Genomic DNA, 22,087 nt, shown 5'->3' with positions numbered 1-22,087 from the left:
CAGCTCAGCAGGACAAGGCAGATGCACAGCAAGAACTACTTTTATTGGAAGAGATTTGCATCTACAAAAGAGTGAAAAACAGGTGTAAAATCCACAGTAAAAAGAAGGGGCACGATAAGCTGGGATGGTCAGCAAGACAAGGTGCCTTCTCCCCACCCCAAGGAGCAGTCAGGCACTGTTTGCTCGCAGCCACAGACAGCTGGGCTTTGGGATGGGGTCACAGAGCACCCCAGTTTCAGAACACCCAACACAAGCAGGATAAGGAAGCTCAGCCTTAACCACACTTCACCACCTCCAAGCTCAGCAGGGCACAACCTTTCCCTGGGGCACAGCCACATCAGGATCCCCTCCTGGTGTGACCCTTGCGCCTCCCCAAGAAGTGGCCTGGCAGCCCCCAAGGGGAACTGCTGCTTATGGCCAGACAGCTCGGGCTGCTCACTCCCCCCTCCTTTGACCTCCTCTCCCCTCACCCAGGCACCCCACCTCCTCCTGGAGCACCCCACCACCCCACTGGGGTCACTGCCCCAGCCCCTCCACCCTGCACACACAACCCCAGCATCCTACATCCCACACACCACCTCTGCCCAGCACCACAAAGGGCCACCCACTTGCTATAGGAAGAGGTACAACATCTCCCTTGCCCTAGCACCCCAGCCCAAGGGCAACCCATTTCTGCCCTCTAGCTAGCAGCTTCCCACCCCAGCACTCCAACAGCAAGCCAGCTCCGCCCCAACCTGTCCCAGCAGCCCCCAAAGTGAAGGATACCCCTGCCCTGGGTGGGGGGACACAAATGCTGGTTTGGAAGTAACACAGGGGCCTGCAGCCCCATGCAGCCCCAGGGATCAAGGGTCCTAGCAGTGCAAGGAAGTGAGTTGTGCCACACTAGGAGGGAAGGGGAAAGGGGCTGCTGCCCTGTGCTCCTAGCTGGGAAAAATGAAGCTCTTGATTCTACCAAGATCCATGGCAGTGTGCAAGGAGCACTGCCTCAGCCCCAGGGGGTCCAGCCAGTCCTTGCGGTTGGGGGCTGCATCCCATGCGGGGCCTGCACTGGCTGAGCAGGCACGGCAGTGGAGCACCGGAGGAGCCGGGAGCACGGCGAGTCCGAAGGGGCCAGGCTGACGGGGGGCTGCAATGGGGGCAGTACGGTTAGACCTCTCACAGGCAGTGGGTACTCTCCGGAAGGGGCCTTGCGGGGGGCTCCTATGTTGGGCTAGATCAGGCGCCTTCGGATAGGACAGAGCCGTCATCACGCTGCTCCACAGGTAGAGCGCGGTTGCTGTGACACCCCCACGACATGCTTCCTTGGTCGTCTCGTTCTCCCCCAGGCAACAGGTGCTGCTGGCTGGGGAGACGTCAGGCAGGTTGGGCTGGGGCTGGTCAGGGGCTGGGGCTGGCTGGGCATCCAGCTGGCAGCTGCCCTCCTTGGAGAACAGCGCAGGCTGGGGGGCTGCAAGGCTGACGCTCCTCATGCACACAGACCCGTGCACCACTGTGACGGAGGCGAAGACAGCAGCGAAGCCGGTCAGGTACACCACGCCCAGGAGGCAGGCCAGCTGCAGAGAAGCCAACTGTTAGCCCAGACCCCCCAGCAGCACCCCACAGCCAGCCGTGACCCAGCATGGCCATGCATCGACCCAGCAGCCGTGATGGCAAACGGCAGCACCAGCACCAGGGCTGGATGGATGCCAGGGAGCAGGCAGCCACGCTGCTAACAGTGGGTAGCACACAGCCTGTTCAAAGCAGGGCCTAAATACCACAAACCAAAATGCCCCAGCTAAAATGTAGCAGTTCCTGTTTAAATCCCCAGCCAGCACCCAGTTCCCTCCATGCCACCACCATGACCTTGCACCATGACTTGTGGGGCTGCGGTCCAGCACAGGGCAGACTAACCCAGAACCAGGCTGCAGTGCCTCAGGCAGCAGAGCTGCAAATCATCATCTTCTGGCTTCTGACAGCTTCCCTTTTCAACAGGGAATAAACCAAGCTGCTGCTCCCAGAGGAAAAGAGGGTCCTGCTCCAAACTCATGGCCTGCTGGGTCCCACGTTCTTGCCAGTAGCTGCTGTCCCATGCCCTTACCTTTACCACTTGCTGGTAGAACTGGCCCAGCACATGCTGCCACATGGACTGCTCCATGAGGACACACAGATCCGTGTAGGTGAACCAGCCACGCCACATGCCCTGCTTTTCTGCCACGCTGCAGGAAAAAAAAGAGAATGGCGGATGTGGCACGGACCTTCCCCATCAAAGAAGCTTCAGCCCAGGCAGGCTTGGAAAAGACCCTGCTCAAGGTCTGTGGAAGGGAGCTGCAGAGCCTAGCAAAGGCTCACAGGTACCTCAACCTCTTATTCCACTGCAGCAGGGCTAGCTCTGAGCAGGGGCAGAGCCAGGGCTGCAAGGTGGATGAAAGGCTCACCCCTACCCCACAGACCTACCGTCCTTCCAGCCAGCTCAGCACTTCAAACAGCTCCCGGGGATCTGTGTAGAGACTCCAGTCCTGTGGGGACAGCAGTGAAAGGTCAGCACAGTCTGGGCAGGCCACCCAGCACCCAGACACATCCTTCTCTATTCCTTCATGGGAGTACATGGGGGAAAAACAGAAATCCAGACTCCCCTCAATGCTTCCTTTCCCCCACTCTGTGAAATAGCTGGCCGCAGCAACAGCCCCACTTACAATGGCACTCAGGAAGTTCATCTCCAGTGTGTTCATGGTCTGGACGTCCACCTTTCCTGCTGCTCCCCACTCGTCGTTGAACACTTCCTCCTCCTCACCCTCATCATACAGGTACTTACTAGCAACCATCTAAAAGCAGCACAAAGGACAGGATCTCAGTCCCCCCTGCACTCCTCCAGGCCTCCCTCCAACCCAGTGACCCCCCCAGCCCACACTGCTCACCATGGAGATCAGGAAGAGGTCTGAAGATGAGATCTGCTGGAGGTATTCAGGGTTCCGGTGCCGGAGTCTCTCAATGTAAACCAGTGCCAGCATCATGGAGCAGGGTGAGATGCAAGCTTCCCTGTGGGACAGGGCAAGAACCAACCCGAATGTTATCTGTGTGCTACAAACATCCCAGCCACCATGGCACAACTTGGCTGCTCCCTTCCCAGGTGGGTAGTGGGGTGGTTTAGTAAATAAGACCGCTAGATACATCCCAGCCTTGCCAGCTCCATGCTGGCTGTCCTGAGCTACAGCCAGAGAAAGTGCAGGGGATGCAGGGTGGAGAGCAGAAAGCCCTGGCTCCTGTTCCCAGGCACAGCCAGCTCCAAAGTGAGCAACCCTGCCTGCAGCCAGGCACACTGCAAGGGCTTGGCTGCCAAGAGCAGACCCAGGCTACCCAGTGAGCTGCAGATCCAGCCAGCACAGACTCCCAGTTACAAGAGCACCCCTGCACCCCAGAGAGCAGGGCCAACCTGAAGCGGGCCTGGCTGTGTCAGGAAGCCACTATGCCTGCTATCCTTGCCACCTGCCGCCAGCTCCTCTTTGACACTAATCAGGCCTAAGAGACAAAGCCTGTGCTGGCTCAAGGGACAGAAGTGAGTCATAGGTGAGACCAAAGCTCCCAGTTCTGACACAGAACATGAAGGGACAGCTTTTGCTTCTTACCGAGACACGTGAGAGACATATTTCTTCTGGAGTCTGCGGATAGGGCTGGGAGCCACGTTCTGCAGCAACTCCACAGCAATATCTAGGGCAGAAAAGCAGCAAAAGGGTTTAGCGCCATATGGCACAGTCCACCCCCACCTTCCCCTTCTCCCCACAAGCCCATTGAGTCTTGGTGTTTGCTCAGCCCCTCAAGTTTAATTTAAACTATAAAGGTAGGACAGGCCTTATCAGAAGTGAGAGATGAGGGAGGAACAAACAAAGAGGCAGGACAGCCAGACCAAAGCAGGAAGAGGATGTGAGTGTCCAAGGCCCAGCGGCAGTGCCAGATCCAGATTAGCACATCTGCGTCACGGGGAGTTACCAGCAGTCAGCTGCACAGAGATGCTAACACCCTTTCTCACCCTGCAGGACCTCAGGCAACCCTTTCGGAGGCTTTCTAGGACCTGATGTCAACATCATGTCTTCCTAGTCCTTTGCTCCCCTCCAACCAGCATTCTCCTTCTCCAGAGCTCGTCAGCACTCCAGCTGATCCAGCTTCCACCACACTACACCACAGCACACCACAGCCCCAGTGCCTCTGAGATGGTGATGCACAATATATTCATGTGACCAGGAGCCTGAAGGCACTAACAGGGTATTGAAGCGGAGATACGGTATAACTGCAGCTCATCTCAGCCCGGTTCCCCTGCGCTCACAGACATGCCTCAGCATCCAAGCACTGAAAGGGCCAGAGACTGACGGATGCTGGCAGATGGCTTCAGCAGCTCCTGTCTCGCTTCTCAACACGATAGGACCAGCTGGGAGCATCCCAAACAGCACTTCAGTCTGGTGCTTGCCAAGAAGTGTTTTCAACAGGCAATTCCAGCTCCATTTTGCCACTGAACCCTTGGCTGACAGAGTCAAGAGCAGAGCTCATCCCAGCAGCCATGCATTTCCAGCTCCCAGGAGAAGCATCACCACACCACCTCTTCTCTCCACATCCCTCCTTTCTATGTGTCTACAGCAGCTAAGAGAACAGCTGCAGTCCCACAGGAATTATCTGCCCAACAGCAGCCACCAACCTCCCCAGGTCATTCAAGCCACACCACCACTAGGATCCACAGCCAGGCAGACACCGCTCCAGCCACCCATTGGCAGCTCCCAGCCTCTCACACTGCTGCTGCTCTCTCTGCCCTGCTTGGCCACCCTTGTGCTACCACACCAGCCACTGCAGAGGCAGCAGCGATGCCCCGAGTGATGGAGAGTACATGAGGTCCCCCAGGCTCTGTCCCGATGTGAAACCTAATTCTTCAGCCCACAAATCCAACCCATGACAGTGTGTCCTGCCCTAGAGGGCACGGAGAGCAGCTGATCACTGTCCCCATCTCACAGCCACGACATGCTGAGGGTAGTTATGATTCTTCCTTTCCAGAAAGAACAAACTCAGTTTTCAACCTCTTTCCTCAGCCAGCCCCATACCGCCTCCTGCGGCTGCCCCTCAATGCCAAAGACCTTTCCCAGCTCCTCCTGCTACTCTGGACTCTCCCCACAATTGCCTCCATCTCATTTGAAGAGCAGTGCCATAAACTCACCACGTAGCAACAGCACAGCTGTACTAAGACAGGTGCCATAGCCCTAGGTCCCGTTTGTTTGACAGCAGCTGATAGCAGCTGGTGAAGGAAGGCTGTAAGAACAGATAAGCCCGCAGAGAGATTCTCTGTGTGTCGCTCCCGCCCCCAGCTGCTGGAGCCGAGGCATTTCCTGACTGCAAGACATTCTTTATATTTAATAGCCCTCAACAGAGTCTTCTTCCATGAATGTGCCCTTTGAACTTCCAACACTGGTAGCGTCCTGTGGAACAGTCCCATCTTGTACCAGCGTGTGATGCAAGCCCCAAAGACAAGCCACATACCTCCCTTGCACCGCCCGTGTCAGAACTCGTGACTCCCAGCAGCGCCCAGGCAGCCCAGCCCAGCCCCATCACCACGCACCCAGCATCCCCCTCCTCGCTGAGGTACATCACACACAGCCTCTTGGCTACTTCAGACCTTTTCCCCAAATTTATCACAAGAGTTTTGAATGCAAGCACACTTCCCCACCCACTCAACGCCCCCTGCAAGCTGTGCGAGCACGCAGCTCATGGAAACACTAACACGACCGAACTGTGAAAGCCCTCTGGCAGCCCTTGACCACTCCTCTCTACCATCACCTGCACCAGCTCCTCAGCCTCAACCCAGCTGTATCATTCTGCTCCCCCAAACACTGGTGAATCAACAGGGAAAAAAAAGGATGTGATCCAGACAAACACACAGCAGAAACTTGTCCCCTTGGTGCTCACAAATGGAAGTTAAACAAACTCCCCAGTACTTTGCACAGCACAAGAAGTTGTCCAAGACACTTCCCATCAGGGGCAGGGACACAGCCTTCACTGTCAAGGAATCTGCAAGCAACCTAAAGGACTCTGCACGCTAGCGAGATGCCAAAAATGCAGCAGTGGGCCAGACAGGGCAATAAAACAGAGAGCAGGAGCCATGAGGCTCTGGCACCCTGCCCGCTGTGCTGCGCAGAGTGAGGAAGGCTGGGCAGGGGTGGGATTTGGCACTGGGGAGGGAGCGGGTGACTTGTTGGTCTCAGCCCCTGGGCTACTTCCAACCCCCCTGACTCAGCATTCCCATCTGGGGACACTCAGCAACCCACCTGCCATGGGGCTGGAGAGATTATCCAGGCTGCAATCTTTGTCCCAGCCATAATAGAGACGCTTCCGCACTCTCTCGCTCAGCTGCTGGTGCCTGGGCAGGAACTGCAGGCAGACATGGGGGAACGTGAGAAACGCCCCGAGCACTCCCCGTACCGGGCTCTCCACCCCAACCCAGCTTAGGGGTACAACGGGCCCGGCGGGGCCCCCAGGAATTCGGCCAGGGGCCGGGGTGTGCCGTCACACGGGGCTCTTCAGGGCCTGGGATTAAGAGGGCAACACCCCAGGGGCCCGCGGAGGTGCGGGGCTGGGGACAGGCTGCGCCGGCGACACCGGGCACCACCAGGGGTGCGCCGGGGGCGGGACGACGGACGACTCACCGTGAACTCCTGGAATCCGCTGAGGGAGAAGGTACCCTCCTCGTCCAGCAGTAGCCCGTCCAGCTCCATCCCGCCCACCCCCGGGGCAGGGGCTGCCGGGTCCCCTCCGGGGTGCCGGGCTGCTCCGAAGCCGAGGCCGGGTCCGGTGACCGGAGCGGGGTGGCGGAACCGCTGCTAGGCCGAGTCCCGCCTCCCGCCTTCCTCTTCCGGTGCAGGGAGCGTGGCCGAAGCCGCGCCTGCGCAGAGCGCCCCACCTCCCCGCCCGCCCCGGAGCGCACGCGCGGCCGGTCCCTCCCCCGCCGCGGGGCGGCCTGCGCATGCGCGCGGCGCTAGCGGCCGCCGGTCCCCCTCAGGCGGTGCCGCCTGCCCGGGCCGGTGCAGCGCTCGCCGCTCCCTCCCCCTCCCCCCGCCGGCGGTGACAGCGGTCCCCCCCCCTTCCCCCCCCGCAGCCATGGCGAGCGGCCGAGCCGAGGAGGCAGCGGCGGCGGCGGCGGCGGCGGCCGAGGAGGAGGAGGAGGAGGCGGCAGCGGCGGCGGCGGCGCGGCTGGCGGCGGCGCTGCGGCAGCGGCTGCGGGGCTGGGAGGCGGCGCTGGCGGCGGCGCAGCGGCTGCTGGTGTGGGAGAGGCCGCTGCACAGCCTGGTCACCGCCGCCGCGCTCGGCGGGGCCCTCTGGTGAGCTGGGGCGGGGGTAGGCCACGGCGGCGGCGGCGGGAGGGCCGGGGCTGGGGCCGGGGCGGCAGCGGGGCCTGCCCCTCCGAGGCCGCGGAGGCTGGGCGGCTTGTCGGGGTGCTGCTCGTCCGGCCCTCGGCCGTGGCGGGTGGGCCGCTTGTGAGCCTTCGGGGTCGGTGGCGATCCCCTGTGGGGTGCCTGCGGTCTGTATTCGTGCGGCAAAGCTGAGGGCAGCTGCCCCCCGTAACGCCGTGGGATGTGCTCAGCCAGGAGCAACCGTGTTGTTTTCCGCCGACAAGCGTAAACAGGCCCCTCCCTGAGGGGAGAAAGTGCCAAGAGCTCGGGCAGGGTTTGCCCTGCAATAATAAAATGCAGCTGGGCCCAACTGGAGGCTCCCCCAGGCACGTTTCTGGTTAATTTTTGCAACTGTGCTTCATCGGTTCGCTTCACCTGGTAATCGCGGTCAGTGAGCCCCATGGCCTCCTGCAGTGGCAGGCTGCCGTGCGGAGTTTTATTTAAGTCCTTCTGCTCGTTGATCTTTTTCTGAAGGGCGCTGATTTTTCACGAAAGCCGAGGCCGCTCTGTTTGGGTGCGAGCGTATCCCCCCCTGCCCTGCCTTCCCTTCTCCTCTGCCTCTCAGGCAGGGCAGCAGCACGAGGAGCTGGGAATGTGAGTGGCAGAGCCCAGCTGTGGATGGGAATGAAAAACATCCTGTTTGTTTGTATAAACAGTGAGTCAGTTTTACTGGCAAAAACACTCTCAGCCAGTGGCTTTCCCAGCAGAAAAGGTCAAAACTGGCCAGGGAAAGAGTTAAACGTTGGTCGCAGATTAAATAGGAAGGGACAGACTCTGAAGTCAGAGAAGGGAAAAGTATGTGACTAAACAGCCTTTGAAGTCACTATGAAGAGGCCGCTTATGTTCTGCTCCCTCATCCATATGATTATCAGAGGTGTACGTGGTAGCCAGGTGCTTAAATGGTTTTGGACTCCTCTACCAACTGGAAAGGCCTGAAAGCAGAGCTTTGAAGTTCTGGGAGGGGGAGAGGCGTGCCGTGAGATGGTAGGGCTGGTAGACAATGATAGCTAAGGGACTGTGTGTAAAAAGGTCAAGAAGAACAAAAGGTGCCCAGAATATGGGACAGCAGAGAGAGATTTAAATATCGTGGAGCGGAAGGAATTATTTACGGTTCCATGGAGGATTCAGCCAGCATCCTTCAACTGCAATCCACAAATGAGGCAGAATAGGAGGAAATTCTTCCAGAGCTGATAGGTTAAGCTACAGAATCATTGTCCAATGGGAAGGGATAAAAACGTTGTTGTGTAGGTCACTATAGGTCCTGTAAGCCCATGGAAAGTGTGCGGCTTTTGTTCTGTGCTGCCCAGTGAGGCAGATCTCGCTTCCAAGTCCTGTACCTCTGACTGTGGCTTGGTGAGAAGCACAGCCCTTCCCTGCGCTGCACGGCAAGATGCTCTCTGACTCCGATCATTGTTTGATGCATTTGAGATTAGTTATTGGCAAATACTTGCTGAAGAGGAGCAAGGTAAAATAGTGGAGCGGCTCTTCCTTTCTGGAAAGGACTGTTCATTAAAGGGGTGAGGGTGAACGCGTTTCCCCGGCATTTGTTTCTGGAGTGACTTAAAAACAGCTCCTGTGAGCTGGAGGGAAGTGCTGATGCACTTGCTTGGAGGAAAGGAGGAATGCAGATAGCCACTGCTGGCACAAGCGCCACCCTGGAACCTTTGCTGTTGAATCTATATGGAGTGGGGAGATAAACTCTTTGTTGGTGGGATTGTGCGACTATGTGTGAGTAGTATTGTGTGAGCTGGCATTTGGCTCAAGCCAATGTGTTGATGAGGGACATGAAAGGTTTTACGATAGAGTCAAGTGAGCAACTAAACCGTTTAAGTGCTAGGCTCTGATGAAACGGGGAGAGGTTTGTGATAAAAGAACGGGCATCTAGCAGCAGGTGCAGGATGTGTTTTGGTGCTACCTGCAGGTAATGCTGGACCTTGTGATGTCAAATAGGACGTAAGTTTTCAGCAAACAGGCTGATTCTCAACCAGTCTTCTGCTACAGCAATCTGTATTTATGTTAACTAGAGCCTCCACATTGAGGGTTCGGAGGGACTTGTACAAGGGAGGATTAGCCTTGTTTTACAACCGGAGGAGGAGCTCAGAAGCAGGGGAGGAGAGCACTGGGAGATGGCAGGTAGTCAGCTGTCTGGTGGTGGGCAAAGGCGCCATTTGAGAACGTGCTGTGGCGGGGGTGGGTGTCTGCGGAGTACAATGCTTGCTGCAGTGGCCGGTAGCAGTCGGATATTTCTGCTCTTCTGTACACTGAGCCATATCTGTTTGCTCATGAAGAGCAGTAACTTGCTGCCTTTTTCCTGCCTAACTTTCTCATTTGATTTCTAGGTTGTTTTCGTCCACCTCCCTGAGACCCCTCTTTCTCCTCAGCATGTCCCTTCTTGGCATCCTCTTGCTGGAGAGGTGGAAGCCCAGGTTCCTGTTTGATTTCTCAGGTATGTGATGAGTAGCAGTGTAGCTAGTGACACAGTTCTGGTGTTACCAGCTGCTGGACTATGGCCACAGCTGGTCCTTTCCTGGCTCTCTCATAGGTCATGTAAGCTCTGTTCCTGCTGTAACTGCAGGCTTTGGTACTGGTGCTGCCTCTTGCCTATTTGTGTCAGAGTATTAGGATGTATCCTAATACTGTGGGCATGGGGGGAATTGCTCCCAGTGCTGAGAAGTTCTGGGAGTGGCTCATTTTGAGAGTGACTAAGGGGGCTCAGCTAACTTGTCAAGGAAGCTGGTGACCGGGATGATGCAGTGTTTCTGCTGTGTCCTTTCTCTCCTGCAAATGTCATGGCAAAAAGATCATTCCAGGTCTGAGCATATATGGCCAGCTGACCTGGGGGAAGGAAATGGGGGGGGGGCGTGTTGAAGTGTATTGGTTTTAGTTAAGTGCAGCGTGGGCTTATGGCCTGAAAGAGGCAGAGCAGATGAGAGCAACTTCCCCTTGAGGCAGGTAGTAGAATGGATGATGAGGTCTGACAGCAGGGACAGTTAGTGTATTGTACCTGTACTGAACAGCATCTGGTCTCCAGCTAATGGGTGAGTCTGATCACTTAGCTTATCTTTCCCATTTATTGAAGGGTCTTTGCCAACATTAGACACAAAAGCAACAAGAGGAATAGCCTCATAACGATGATAAGCACAGATTGGCTGCTGTCTGCTTTGAGTGCCTCCTTCATTGGAGTTTATTAAATGACTGGACCCAGACCTGCCTACTGCATCTACTGCTGCTGTTCAAAGGCAGCTTGGGGCCCTCCATCCCTGCCCCCCTACTCTAGGGAGGGTTTCTGAATGAAAGCCCCTCTATATGTGTGTTTGTAAGGTGCCCTTTATTTGACCTGAAAGGGTACTGACTTAAAGGGTGCTTTCACAGAAGTCCTGATAAGATTAGATATGTTTCAGCTGTAGTCTTGAAACTGTTTGCTTTGTGTGGTTCAAGTAACTAGGCAGCTAAACTGGACTCACCGATTTAATTTCCTGCTTATTCGCATTGGTTTTTTAAGGGAATAGTTTAAAGCCAACCCAAAACATCTCACTTGAAACATGTCCAGAAATGCAAAAGCCTAGTGTCCAATACAGAATGGTGTCATTGAGGCAGGTGGGGGTAGAATCGCTCCAGCAAGTACCAGGCCTGTAAAAGTTGTGTTATCACGGAAGAAATAGGAAATCCATACTGAAATTTATTTATATGATGCAGAGCAGTGAGGAATAAAAAAGAAAAACAAACAAAACAACACATCAGGGGTTAGGCTCATCCTGTGTCACCAGCTCTGGAAGAAGTCAGTGCACATCCTACTGAGCCGCTCCTTAGTTGTGTTCTTCCTTATATTTCCCTCCTTGCTGCTTTTCTGCTGCTGACAGTGAAGAACAGGGACACCTTTCTGATGTGCCTGGTTAGGTCACAGCCCTGATATTGACATGGTCCACTGGACTGTGTTTCCTCAGCCTCTGCAAGGAAGGAGCGGTGCTCTGCGTTCTGAGGGGCCTCCTGTTGAATTGGCACTGCTGAATACTTAGGGGTTCTTGTGTGGCTCTTGCTTCCCGCTGAAGCAGAGCTGTAGCTTTGTGGCTTTCCTCCTCAGTGCTTCCTGTAAGCCTTTCCAGGAGCTTTTGGAAGTAGGTCAGTACCACACCTTCAAGAGTCAGCACATATGTACACAAACCTCAGTTTGTGGCAGTTCTGTATGTCTCGAGTGACTGCTTATAACATCACTTCTGAAGGAATGCTAAAACCTCAGCATGTATTTTGCAGTTACTCACACACTGTGATCAGGGACACGCTAACAGCAGCAAGATGCACAGCCTTTTTAGGTCCTGTCAGAAGGGACTGCATGCTTTAGCTCCCACACAGCGTATTTTCTCCATATGTAACCGCCTCTACGTGGGGTTCCACTTAAATATTGTTTAAGGACTTAGGAAGCACCTCCACTTTCTCCTGAAATGGGTATCAAGTAGGGTTGTTTTCTGTACCATTGTTTGGCAACTGTGTTTTGGTCAGCACAGGAGAGGGTAGCGTGGAAGAGCTTTAGCAAAGCCTGCATTGCAATTGAATGTTGATACTCCTTAAAAAGGGCCCCTGCTTTCTAGCTAAAGTTTACACACAGATGAAGAATGCCTCTTGAGGAAGCGTTGAAAACCTTTAAGAGCCAAGGAATCCATCAGCGATAATTTGTCAGTACCAACATGTAACCTAAACTCTTGCACAGCTGACTGGTCTCCCAGAAGAGTCTGGTGTATGTCAAGTGGTTTGTATTAATCCACAATGCGGTGTAAAATGCCGACAGCAAGATTTCAGCTGGTTATTGATGATCTGAGGCCAGCTGTGGATGTTCTGCTTGCTGGCTTAGTTGTACCAGTGCTAGACAGTATTGCAGCACAGGCTGGAGTTAAGCCTTACCTAAGTGAATGTGTCCTGTCAGAAATGCTCTAGGTTTTTTGTGGTTGGGCTGCTCCTCCAACTGGTGTAAGACTCTGGTGCTTTGGGATGGACAGCAGGCAGACTATTCTACTACGGGAAGCAAGATACTGTTGATTTTAAGGACAGCTTGTGTTTTGCCAGATAGTTGAAATCACGTGAACACTCTGCAGCCCGCTGAAATGTTCTGCAGATCCCCAAAGTGTCTCTGAAACCTTCAGAAGCAACTGAGGAGAACTGTTTCACTCCCTCTGCTGGCATACTTTGGATGGCTTGGATTACTGCAGCCAGTTGGAGAGGAGTGGGGTTCCTGTGCCATCCCACTTGCTGTGTTGGTGGCATATCTGTCCAGCAGAGTATGGCGAGCATCCCGGCACCTTGTTTGGTAGCTGCTACAACCACTATAGCCAGCCATCACAGATGGACCAGTGCCAAATGTAATTTATTTGGTGATTTAGTGCAGGTAATAGATGAGGCTTTGAGATACATCTGGATTTCTGTGTGCTGCGATTAAGCAGCTTTAGATTCCTGACCACAATAACAAAATACAGCAACAGCAGTTGCGGGAGAGAACCTGGGGGGGGTGGAGCTGCGTCCATAATGCTCACTTCGCACCCCAAGCTCCCTTTGTGAGCAGTACTTGCCAGCTGCCCCAGCTGCCATGCTGAACAGCCATGGGCAGAGGCGCGGATGGGCAGCCCAGTCTGAGAGCAGTTGACTTCTTGTCAGGCCCGATTACTGGAAATCTGGGTCATGCTCTCAAAGAATCGCCTCCTCCCCTGGGCGGATGGCCTCCCGCTCCACTGCACTGTGTGAGCCGGCTGGTGCACTGCCTGCAGCGGTAGGAGGAGTCTGACATACTTGGCCCAACAACCTGTGTCTTGGAAGAATGGTGGCAAGGCTGCTACAAGCAGTTGCTCTCTTCCGTGGCTTGAACTGGAGTCTGAAGTTTCACTGGGTGTTGACACTGATGGATGTTCACCTCTTATGTGTATTTCCTTGGGGGAGTCGTTGCCATTCTTGGGCTTTGCATCTGGCTGGTGACTCCAGGGAGGGTTCAGACCCCTTTTTGCTCATCTTGCGTTTTTAAGCCTGTTTCCAACAAGTAGCCTGGACTTTGAACATGAACTCCCTACCTTTATCTTAGTCCTGTTTACATGGTGACGTGCGGTGGGGGATAGGGTCCCACTGATTTTTAGAACCTCTTGGATGGCCTGAACCAAGTTTGCTGTTGGCCAGACAGCATCAAAGATGTATCTGTCCCTACCAGCTCTAGGACATTAGGCTGACAGGTAGAGGAGGGTAGACCTCAAGGGGCCTTTACAGCATGATCAGGGCTTGTTAAACAAAGGAGACTTATTAAGACTATGTTGCTGCACGAGCTTTGGCTGAGCCCTGTACATCCTCAGACACTAGTCAGCTAGCCAGGACACCCAAATCCGTGGGCAGCCAGGCTCATGACTTCCAGCTGTCATAGAAATATTTGGGGTTTTTTTCCTCTAGATATCTAAAGGCAGAGCATAATCATCTGTGACCTCTGCCATTGAAGCACCGCTCCTTCCTTCAGTACTGCATGGAGTAAGTCCCTGTTTGATCATCACTGGGTTGGGTGCAGAGAAGAATGGGAGCACCTTTCCCTTGCTCTTATCCACACTGCCAGACCTTAGGAGTGTAGTTATATTTGTGCCTGGCACAAAGGGCTGTCAGGGGACATAAAAAAGCCCTAAAATTAGATAATTATACATGAGACTGCTATTTGTTACTTAATTCCATGGGAAAGGACAGAGACAGCAGGGAGATCTCTGGCGTTTGTACACAGCATCCTGCCAGGGACTGTGGTCTGGGCTGGTCAGTGGGAAATGCAGCTCAGACCTGCTAGTGCCATGTTGAGCTCCAAGGCAAGAGCTGAAGCTTTGCCCAGCTCAGGAACCATGCTGGCAGCCCTCTGAGAATGACAAGGGCTAGGCAGCTGCCCCAGGGATGGCACTGCCCAGGCGCATGGGACACTGGGGCAAGCTGTGCAATCCCTGCAGCAGAGAGCCCACATGCTAGCAGCAGGGTGCACCTCGGATATGAGTGTCATGCCACGTTTGTCAACACAGGTTGCAAGGTATGCTGGGGCACCCTGAGACCAGTGCTCTGGCTGCTCCAAGTCTCACTGAAGCCTGCGCAGCTCAGACTCCAAGCCAGTGATTCCTGCTTGCGTGAGAGCATGAAGAAGGTCCCCAGAGTGCATCCCTAGCTCAGGATGATACATCTCCAGCTCTGCTCTGTTCAAGTAGTAAAAATGTCGGGTTGTATTTTTCACTTGGCTGACTAATCTGCTGTGTTCTCTCTACAGCACAGCCATCAGAGGAGCCGGGAGGGGAGAGGTAAGCTCACTGATGTGTTTTTTGGTGAGAGGGGAGAGTGGGGAAGCCTTAATTCAGTGTGGTGATCACACCTGCTCTTTTTGCTGTTGTCAATAGACTGCCTGGCTCCTGCTGTGAAACATTGGTAGCCGTTTCTCCTGCACTGGGAGCTGCTTATCAGCTCAGGAGCCACAGTTTGAGACTCTGAGGAAAGCTAGTGTTCTTTCAGTAGCAATAAAGCTCAAGTGCTTCTGATGTTAGGAACTCTCAGGTTTCTTCCCTGGATCTGTCCTGGACTATTTTAAGAATCCTCCAGAGAGAAGGAAATCCCCAAGACTGACTTTTGCAGGCCATACGTGCTGTCTGCGGTGGCGTAGCTTGCATCCCGTGCTTGGCCATGGTTATAGGTCTGAGCACCACACTCTGGCTACCTCGGATGTGGTGCCAGAGGAGGCCACGTAACTAGTTTGACCTCCAGCGTTTCTGTCTGCGTGGCTTTGAGTAAACCCCTTTGCATTGTGGGCTTGTGGCATGGGGATGCTGTGGCATAGTGTCTGCTACTGCTGCTTGGCTCACGTGTCTCTTCGCTGTCTTCCTGATTAAAGGAAGAAAGTATCTCCAAATCAAGTGTCTTCCATAGTTCAGTTGAAGATGCAGTCAGTATTGTCAAGCCTTTGGTAGGGATCTCTGCTTCCCCATGCAGATGTTCTGCGCCGCACCCTCCCCCCTCCCCACCCCGCAACAAAACAGACCGTGTTCAAAGATTGTCTTCTTGCTCTTGTCTTGCTCTTGTCTGTCTCTAGTGAGGGGGTGACTTCAGGGGCACAACCTCACCTGCTCAGTGTCCCTGAGTTGTGCCACTGTCTGGCAGAGAGCTGGGTCACCTTCAGGCTGTACCTGCAGGAACTGCTACAGTACAAGAGGCAAAATCCTGCCAAGGTAAGCTGGAGATATCTACCCTTCTGTGCAGGGGCTTTTCTTTCCATTACTAGTGGCCTAGGAGATGGAAGAATGCAAAATCAATATTTTTACAATTGCTGTCCCTGTGTAACATTTGCTGTTCATTCCTTTCAGACTCTAAGCCATGGGAAGCATAAATAATGAGTAATTGGCTTCCAGTGTTTGTGAACTGGAGCTGAACTTAACCCCATCTGTGATTGGCTAGCTATACTTAGTTTTATTTCTTAGCATGCAAAGGAAGCTCTTAGATTGGGAGTGGGGAGAAAAAAGAGGAGCCTACAGTCTCTGCCCCTTTCACAGGCTCCATTCTTAAGCTGGTCCTACTTATTTTGCTAACCAAGATTGTAGCTAGCCAAGTCCAAATGCAGAGGTGTTTCTGAGTGCATGGAAGCTTGTCGTTAACCATGTTCTGATGACTGTGACGTGTGTTGTTTGGAAAGGGTTTGTAGACAGGAGTTGCCTTGCCATCACAAAAAATAGGACAGACCAGCCACTGAGATTGCATCAGGCTTGCTGGGGTCCAGTGTGCCAAAAGGAGTGGGTTTCTATCACTGCTGATTACTCCTCTTCTGTTAAAACACTGTCCCAACTACAGCAAGTAGGAGACCAGGACCAAGGTGCCCATAAAGCGTGAACTCATTGGCAGTAAAGCCCTTAGAGGGCCCTAGCTTTTGTAGACCCTTTCCAATATGAATGAAACTCTTCATTGCTGGATTTAGTCAATATCTGAACCCATGCCCTGGTTTGCAGGGTGTCTGTTCTCACTTCTCCCCCTCCCCAGGAGAATGCAGGACAAGCCATCAGGGCTGCACCATTATACTTCCACTTTTTCCAGAGGAGGAAGGTCCTGGTCTGGTGGGAGCGTGGGTTCTGCTAATGCTTCTGCCAGCTGGTTTATGGCATAGCAGTGGCACAGCATCTGGTGACCCTGTAACACCTTCCTGTCTCTGTCGGGACAGTATGGACTTCTCTTAAAAGTGCTGAGCTCTGCAGGAGAGATGTACTCTAAAATGGCAATTTGCAATATCCTATCCTAGCCTCAAGGAACATAATTTACTTCATAAAGAACTGTCCAATCAAGTTTTGGTTCTTTTTATTGAGGTGTTGGGTTACCTTGGTCTTCCTGCGCTTGAACCCTCTAATGCTTGCAGCTTAACCCAACCAAGCTGAGTTGTGATTGTCAGCATCTGAATGTACTCAGTGCAAAGCTGGTGTACTGACTTTGTTAGGAGCATCCCTCATTTTGCTCTAACTGGGTTTCCTGCATTGGTTGCATAGATGTATCTCTGCCTCTTGTCACTTCTGTTTGTTCCTCTCTCTTCCTTCAGTTCTGCATGAGTGTGTGTTCAGGCTGCCTGATTCTGGCTGTAGTTGGACACTATGTTCCAGGCATAATGATCTCCTACATCATTTGTGAGTATAAGCAACTCTCTTGTCTGACTTAAGCTGAAACATGACCTAACTGTGCTGTTGATACGCTGGTAGAAGCATATTTGTGGTTTTCTTGAGGGGATCTGTGCTAGATGATTAATCAATACAGGCAATGTGCTCTGCGAAGTCTCTTGCTTTAAGTGTGTGCATGCAGTACAGTGGCAAAGTCAGGAGAGGGAGCCGTCGCTAAAACATTGCTTTCCTCTTCTACCCACGCCTGGGGCTGTGCTGGTGAGGGCTCCAGGGAAGCAGAAAGCTGCAGTCTCTCAGTTCCTAGAGTGGGCAAATCCATATCGAGGGAGTTCTTAAAGAAGCTGCATGTTTGGTAAATAAGACCTTTTTCACTGCTTCGTGAGTCCTTGCTAACTCTGAAGACTGTTCAGGTGGTCTGCTGCTAGCGCATCTACATATGAGCTCTATGCTGCTACCCTTATAAAAGTTCTGGTGATTTTTAGTTTTAATAACCATTTCAGGGCCTCTATTGCATGTTGGGGCTGGGCTGCAGTGGCTGAAGAGGAGGGCTCACGCTTCATCTTAACATAAATCTGTATCCTAACAGAGATCTGTTAGGAAAACCTGGTTAATCAAGCAGCTTTGGAATGAGTAAGAATAGCCATGGATGAGGATTTTAGGCAGAGTCAGATGGGAAAGCAAGTGCCATTCAACTGCACTTCCCTTGATGCAGTTTTTCTTGCTGGTGCCCTATGAAGACCTGGGTTGCGCTTGGTCTGTCTCTCACACTCCCCGTATCCTGTGTCTGCAGTGCTCAGCATTCTGCTCTGGCCCCTGGTGGTCTACCACGAGCTGATCCAGAGGATGTACACACGTTTGGAGCCTGTCCTGATGAAACTGGACTACAGTATGAAGGCAGAGACGCTGCACCACAAGCATGAGAAGAAGAGTAAGGACCCACCTCCTCTCTAACTTTTTCTGGTGCCATACTCCCAGGGTGGAGCCCTAGCAAAGGGACAATAGGAGACCACGTCTGCCAACACTGTGTGGTGAAAAGCTGCAGCGGAGCAGGGGAAAACAGGCTGAAACTTGAAGGTTCTGGGGAGAGCAACTGGGCCAGTGATCCTGGGAACAGCAAATGAAAGCAAGAGGTTACAGTTGTCTCTGGGAACCCTGGGCTTCTGGGAAACCTGTGCAGTTTCACAGGGTAGTAGAAGTAGTGGGAAAGTGATGTATAAAGGCATAAAATTCCTTCAGTCTCATGTAAAGCCTTTCTTCTCTTTCTCATAGAGCGACAAGGGAAGAGTGAGCCTGCAGCAGGTGATGAGCCAACAGCAGAGACGGAGAGTGAGAGTGAGGCAGAGCTGTCAGGCTTCTCCCCAGTGGTAAGAGCACAACGAGCTGAGCAGGAACCAGTCCCTCCTGTCTGGTCTGTAGCAGCTTGAGAGGCAATGGGTGGTCTGAGTACAGCTGCATTGATAACAAACAGCAGAGCAACAAGTCACCTATTTGCAGAATCCCAAGGGGAGAAGAGTATTTGTTTGATGAAGGCCATTGTCTCCAATCTGGGTATTGAGAATTCAGTGCTACAGGGCTGGTGATGCAGTAGCAGGACAGGGCAAGCTGTGCTCCAGCCTCCTGCTGACATGCGGAATTGCTTTGATGGTTATGCTTCATGCTCAGAGAATGTGAGTGTCTCCTGAAGAAACCAACTCTCCTGGTGTAATGTGCAGAGGCTCGTCACCACTGGAAAAGGTTGATGAGCAGCACTAGTGCCTCTTACACAGTTCGTGCTCTCAGTCAGACTGGGTGTGACTTTTCTACATGTGCACCACAGAAACACACCAAAAGTCTTCGTTTACAGGAACTCCAGGCACATAGCTGGGCTGTGGAAGCTTCAGCTTCCAAAGGAATGCAGATACTTGAACCACTGCTACTTGTAGCAGGCTTCACTGGGCTCAGCATGAATGCAAAAGGGAAGGGGTGTTCTGCTCCTTGGTGATCCCAGGAGAGGAAGAAGGATCAAAGCCTTCTGAGACTCCTACAGGCTGATCCCATCTTGCACTGGCTCTTTCGGGTTCTTCACTGAGAGCAGGCAAAGCTTCAGGCAGTGAATTATTGCAGGAAAGCCAGTGAGCTGAGGCTGTCCTTCCCTGGCAGTGCAATGAGCACTTTGCCCAGCCCCCCTCCTGCTTTCATACTGTCCCTGTGCAGCGTACTGTCCCTCCAGCAAGCACTTCTGCCTCGAAGCTCTGGTTTGTGCAGAGGTGCCCGTAGGCAGCACTGGTAGTCAGACACCCAGGAATTTGTCCCTCTGCCTTCATCCCATGCAGGTGGATGTGAAGAAGACTGCCCTGGCACTGTCGATCACAGATTCTGAGCTCTCTGATGAAGAGGCTTCCATCCTGGAGAGTGGGGGCTTTTCTGTCTCAAGGGCTACAACCCCACAGCTGACGGACGTTTCTGAAGGTACGAGATGGGACACCTTGCTGCCTTCCTTACCCTGGGTGTTTTGTCCCAGAACAACTGGCCCTCCAAATGGGAGGACAGGGAGAGAACCCAGCTATTTGCAGGGGGAAGAGCATTGAAAGGAAGAAGCAGTAATAGCAGTACAGGATGCCCTGGCTTCATGGCTGACCATGAGCTGGTCCTGAGTGAACATCGGCCTCTGATTACTGCCCCACAAGGCAACGCTCCCTTGTGACTCCAGCAAGGGAGTGAGGCCATCCACAAAGTCCCACAGCAATAATTGCATGGTATAGTCACATGCCCATCTATGATACTGGGTGAAACAGGTCAGATGCTCCACCCTGCCAGACTTATAAGCTCAGAGAAAGACTGGTTAGTGGTGAGGAATGTGAAGGTGACCACTCGGATGTGGTCCCCTGAGTGTCGGGAGGAACAGGCAGGTGACGTGCTGCAAGCACAATTTCCCTGACCCTGTGGGTTTTAGTGGAGGGCTCTAGATGCAGAGACTGTGAGCTGGAGAAGAAATTCCTCTCTGAGCACAGAGCACATAGAACAGGATGAGAAAAGGGACACTCCACATGAGTTGTGCCACTGGGAGAAGGGAATAACTGCAGACCCCTTCCTGCTGTGCTCCCAGAGCTGGGAGGATGCCCAAAAGTGAGCCCTGGTTTGTCAGCTGGGGGGAGGTGGGTGGGAGGTGTCAGTGCCCTGGGTCAAGGTGAGGGGACCTGCGCCTTAATGCTGGTGCCTTTCAGACCTGGATCAGCAGAGCCTGCACAGTGAGCCGGAGGAGTCCTTTTCCAAGGACCTGGCAGAGTTTCCCTCCGTGGAAGAATATCATTCCAGAGACCTGGGACCACAGAGCGATGAAGACGCATTTGGTGTGCCTCTGGGTCCTGAGCTTGCCCACGCTGCCCGTGAGCTGGACTCGGCAGAGAAGGAGGCTGCGGACTCTGACCTCTCCATCCTTCACCTAGCGTCTCCTCTCCATTTTGTAAATACGCACTTCAACGGGAGCGGGCAAGTGGCAGGAGGCAACGCAGAGCCAAAGACTGTCCCTGCCCCAGGCCTGGGCATCTGCATTGACACGCTGAGCGAGGAGATCGTCACCACTGCCATTACCACGGCAGTGCAGAACACCCTCTCTGCCCTGCTGCGGTCCTCAGAGGCCAGCGAGGGGCCCTCCCTCTCCGAGTTCCTCCCCACCGAGCCCGAAGAGAAACTGAGCTTCCAGGCACAGCTGTCGGAGAGCGAAGCAGTGGAGACAGAGACAGCAGCTTCACCAGAGGATGAGGAGGAAGCAGATGACTTTGAGCTACTGGATCAGGGGGAGCTGGAGCAAATGGATGTAGAGCTGGGGCTCGGAGAGGAGCAGGAAGCACAAGAGTCTCCTGCCGCTCCGGCTCCCCCCTCTCCCACGCTTGCTGAGCTGCCAAAGCAAGGAGATGAGGAGGAGGCAGTGATGACAGCAGCATCTATGTCTTAGGTCTTCTTCATGCGCCCCCTTTTCCTCCATCGTCACTGGAAAAAAGGAAGAACTTGCACGGTGAACACGCAGTGGGTTTTTAGATGTTTGTGTTGACTGGGATGGAAACGTGTCAGTGTTAATGTGCTGTGTCTGGAATAACGAATCCTTTCCATCCTTCTAGAGCCCGGCCTTCGCTGGCTGAGTGGGAGATGCCCCTGCCCTGCGGCTGGGGAAGAGCTGGCTCCTAGAAGCCTTACGCCACAATCGAAACACCAACCCCAGCAAACGCTTCCTAGTAATGGTGCAGTATTTTGGTCTGTCTTCTGTTTGTCTTTCGTTTTGCACGCAGAGTACCGAGCTAGCTGTAGCTGCTGCTAATACCCACATCCCCAGTAGGACATATGCAATCTTATTTTATTGGGTTTTTAAATGGCTCAAAGTGTAAATAATTTTAACTTTCATTGTTTTTGTTTGGGGGGGAGGGGAGGGGTGCACAGTCAAACGTGGCTCTCAGGGGCTAGCGGAGGGAAAGAGGTCTTTGGAGGGGAGGGTAGCAGTAAGGGGACAAAAGCAGACAGGCGCTGTGCAGCGAAGAGACCCCTTCTGCAACCCGTCACCATCTTTCACGTCACTGCTGGAACAGGGTGTCGGGCAATACCTGTTTTTTGTCTGTCTGATTTGAGTTCTGCTACTGGGTGGCTGCGGAGTTTTTTGCAATCAATGAAATTCGCTCCTGGCCCTGTTCAGTACTCCCGTTTCTTCCTGCCGTGGCCTCTCCGGGGCATCGCTCGTCGTCCACACCGCTGACCCTGCTAGCACCCCTTCCGTGCCGAGCTGGGCAGCAGCAGCATGGCACCTGAAGATTTTGAAGTGGCTTGAAGAGAGCCAGGAGCGCTGTTACACAGCGGAGGATCCGTGTTCTGTGTCTCTTTTGGGGCTGGGGGGGGGGGGGGGGGGGGGGCTGGGGCGGGGGAGGAGAGGGGTGGAGGGAAACTCCCCGAGTTTAAGCTGTCCCGGCTGGGTAGTCTCGCCTCTTGCTGGCAGGGCAGGGGCAGGATGGCTCCGCTGCTGGCCCCCGGCTGCCTGCCGCTGGCCCTCCTGGGCTCCCCCTTGCCCCCCCGCCGCCGGGGTCGGGCTCCACG

General features: G+C 53.8%; 2 protein-coding genes across 4 annotated transcripts; one reads left to right on the top strand and one right to left on the bottom strand.

Annotated features, from left to right (window-relative positions):
• Positions 1–22: 22 nt before the first annotated feature.
• On the bottom strand, positions 23–6,879 carry CNPPD1 (cyclin Pas1/PHO80 domain containing 1). Its single transcript, XM_052791688.1, has 8 exons — positions 6,657–6,879; positions 6,279–6,381; positions 3,603–3,684; positions 2,895–3,015; positions 2,673–2,801; positions 2,434–2,495; positions 2,078–2,195; positions 23–1,553 (listed from the first exon to the last, which is right to left on the bottom strand). The coding sequence occupies exons 1-8, from the start codon at positions 6,723–6,725 to the stop codon at positions 921–923; spliced, it is 1,317 nt and encodes a 438-aa protein (XP_052647648.1). The 5' UTR covers positions 6,726–6,879; the 3' UTR covers positions 23–920.
• Positions 6,880–7,092: 213 nt separating this feature from the next.
• RETREG2 (reticulophagy regulator family member 2) lies at positions 7,093–21,694 on the top strand. 3 transcript variants are annotated; one of them, XR_008235905.1, is made up of 10 exons: positions 7,093–7,328; positions 9,740–9,846; positions 14,656–14,686; positions 15,469–15,604; positions 16,954–17,038; positions 17,820–17,957; positions 18,299–18,393; positions 19,342–19,477; positions 20,233–21,023; positions 21,127–21,694. XR_008235905.1 is itself a non-coding variant. In XM_052791684.1 (9 exons), exons 1-9 carry the CDS (start codon positions 7,108–7,110, stop codon positions 20,961–20,963), a joined length of 1,680 nt encoding a protein of 559 aa, XP_052647644.1. In that variant the 5' UTR covers positions 7,093–7,107; the 3' UTR covers positions 20,964–21,694. The 3 variants fall into 3 exon arrangements, 1 of the variants encoding a protein (XP_052647644.1); XR_008235904.1 differs by having other exon boundaries at positions 20,233–21,034; XM_052791684.1 differs by having other exon boundaries at positions 20,233–21,694.
• Positions 21,695–22,087: the final 393 nt, after the last annotated feature.

Source organism: Harpia harpyja, chromosome 7 (assembly GCF_026419915.1).
Source record: "Harpia harpyja isolate bHarHar1 chromosome 7, bHarHar1 primary haplotype, whole genome shotgun sequence".
NCBI classification, from domain to species: domain Eukaryota; kingdom Metazoa; phylum Chordata; class Aves; order Accipitriformes; family Accipitridae; genus Harpia; species Harpia harpyja.
The sequence above is the reverse complement of the archived record's forward strand: the minus strand, read 5'-3'. Positions and strand labels throughout refer to the sequence as shown.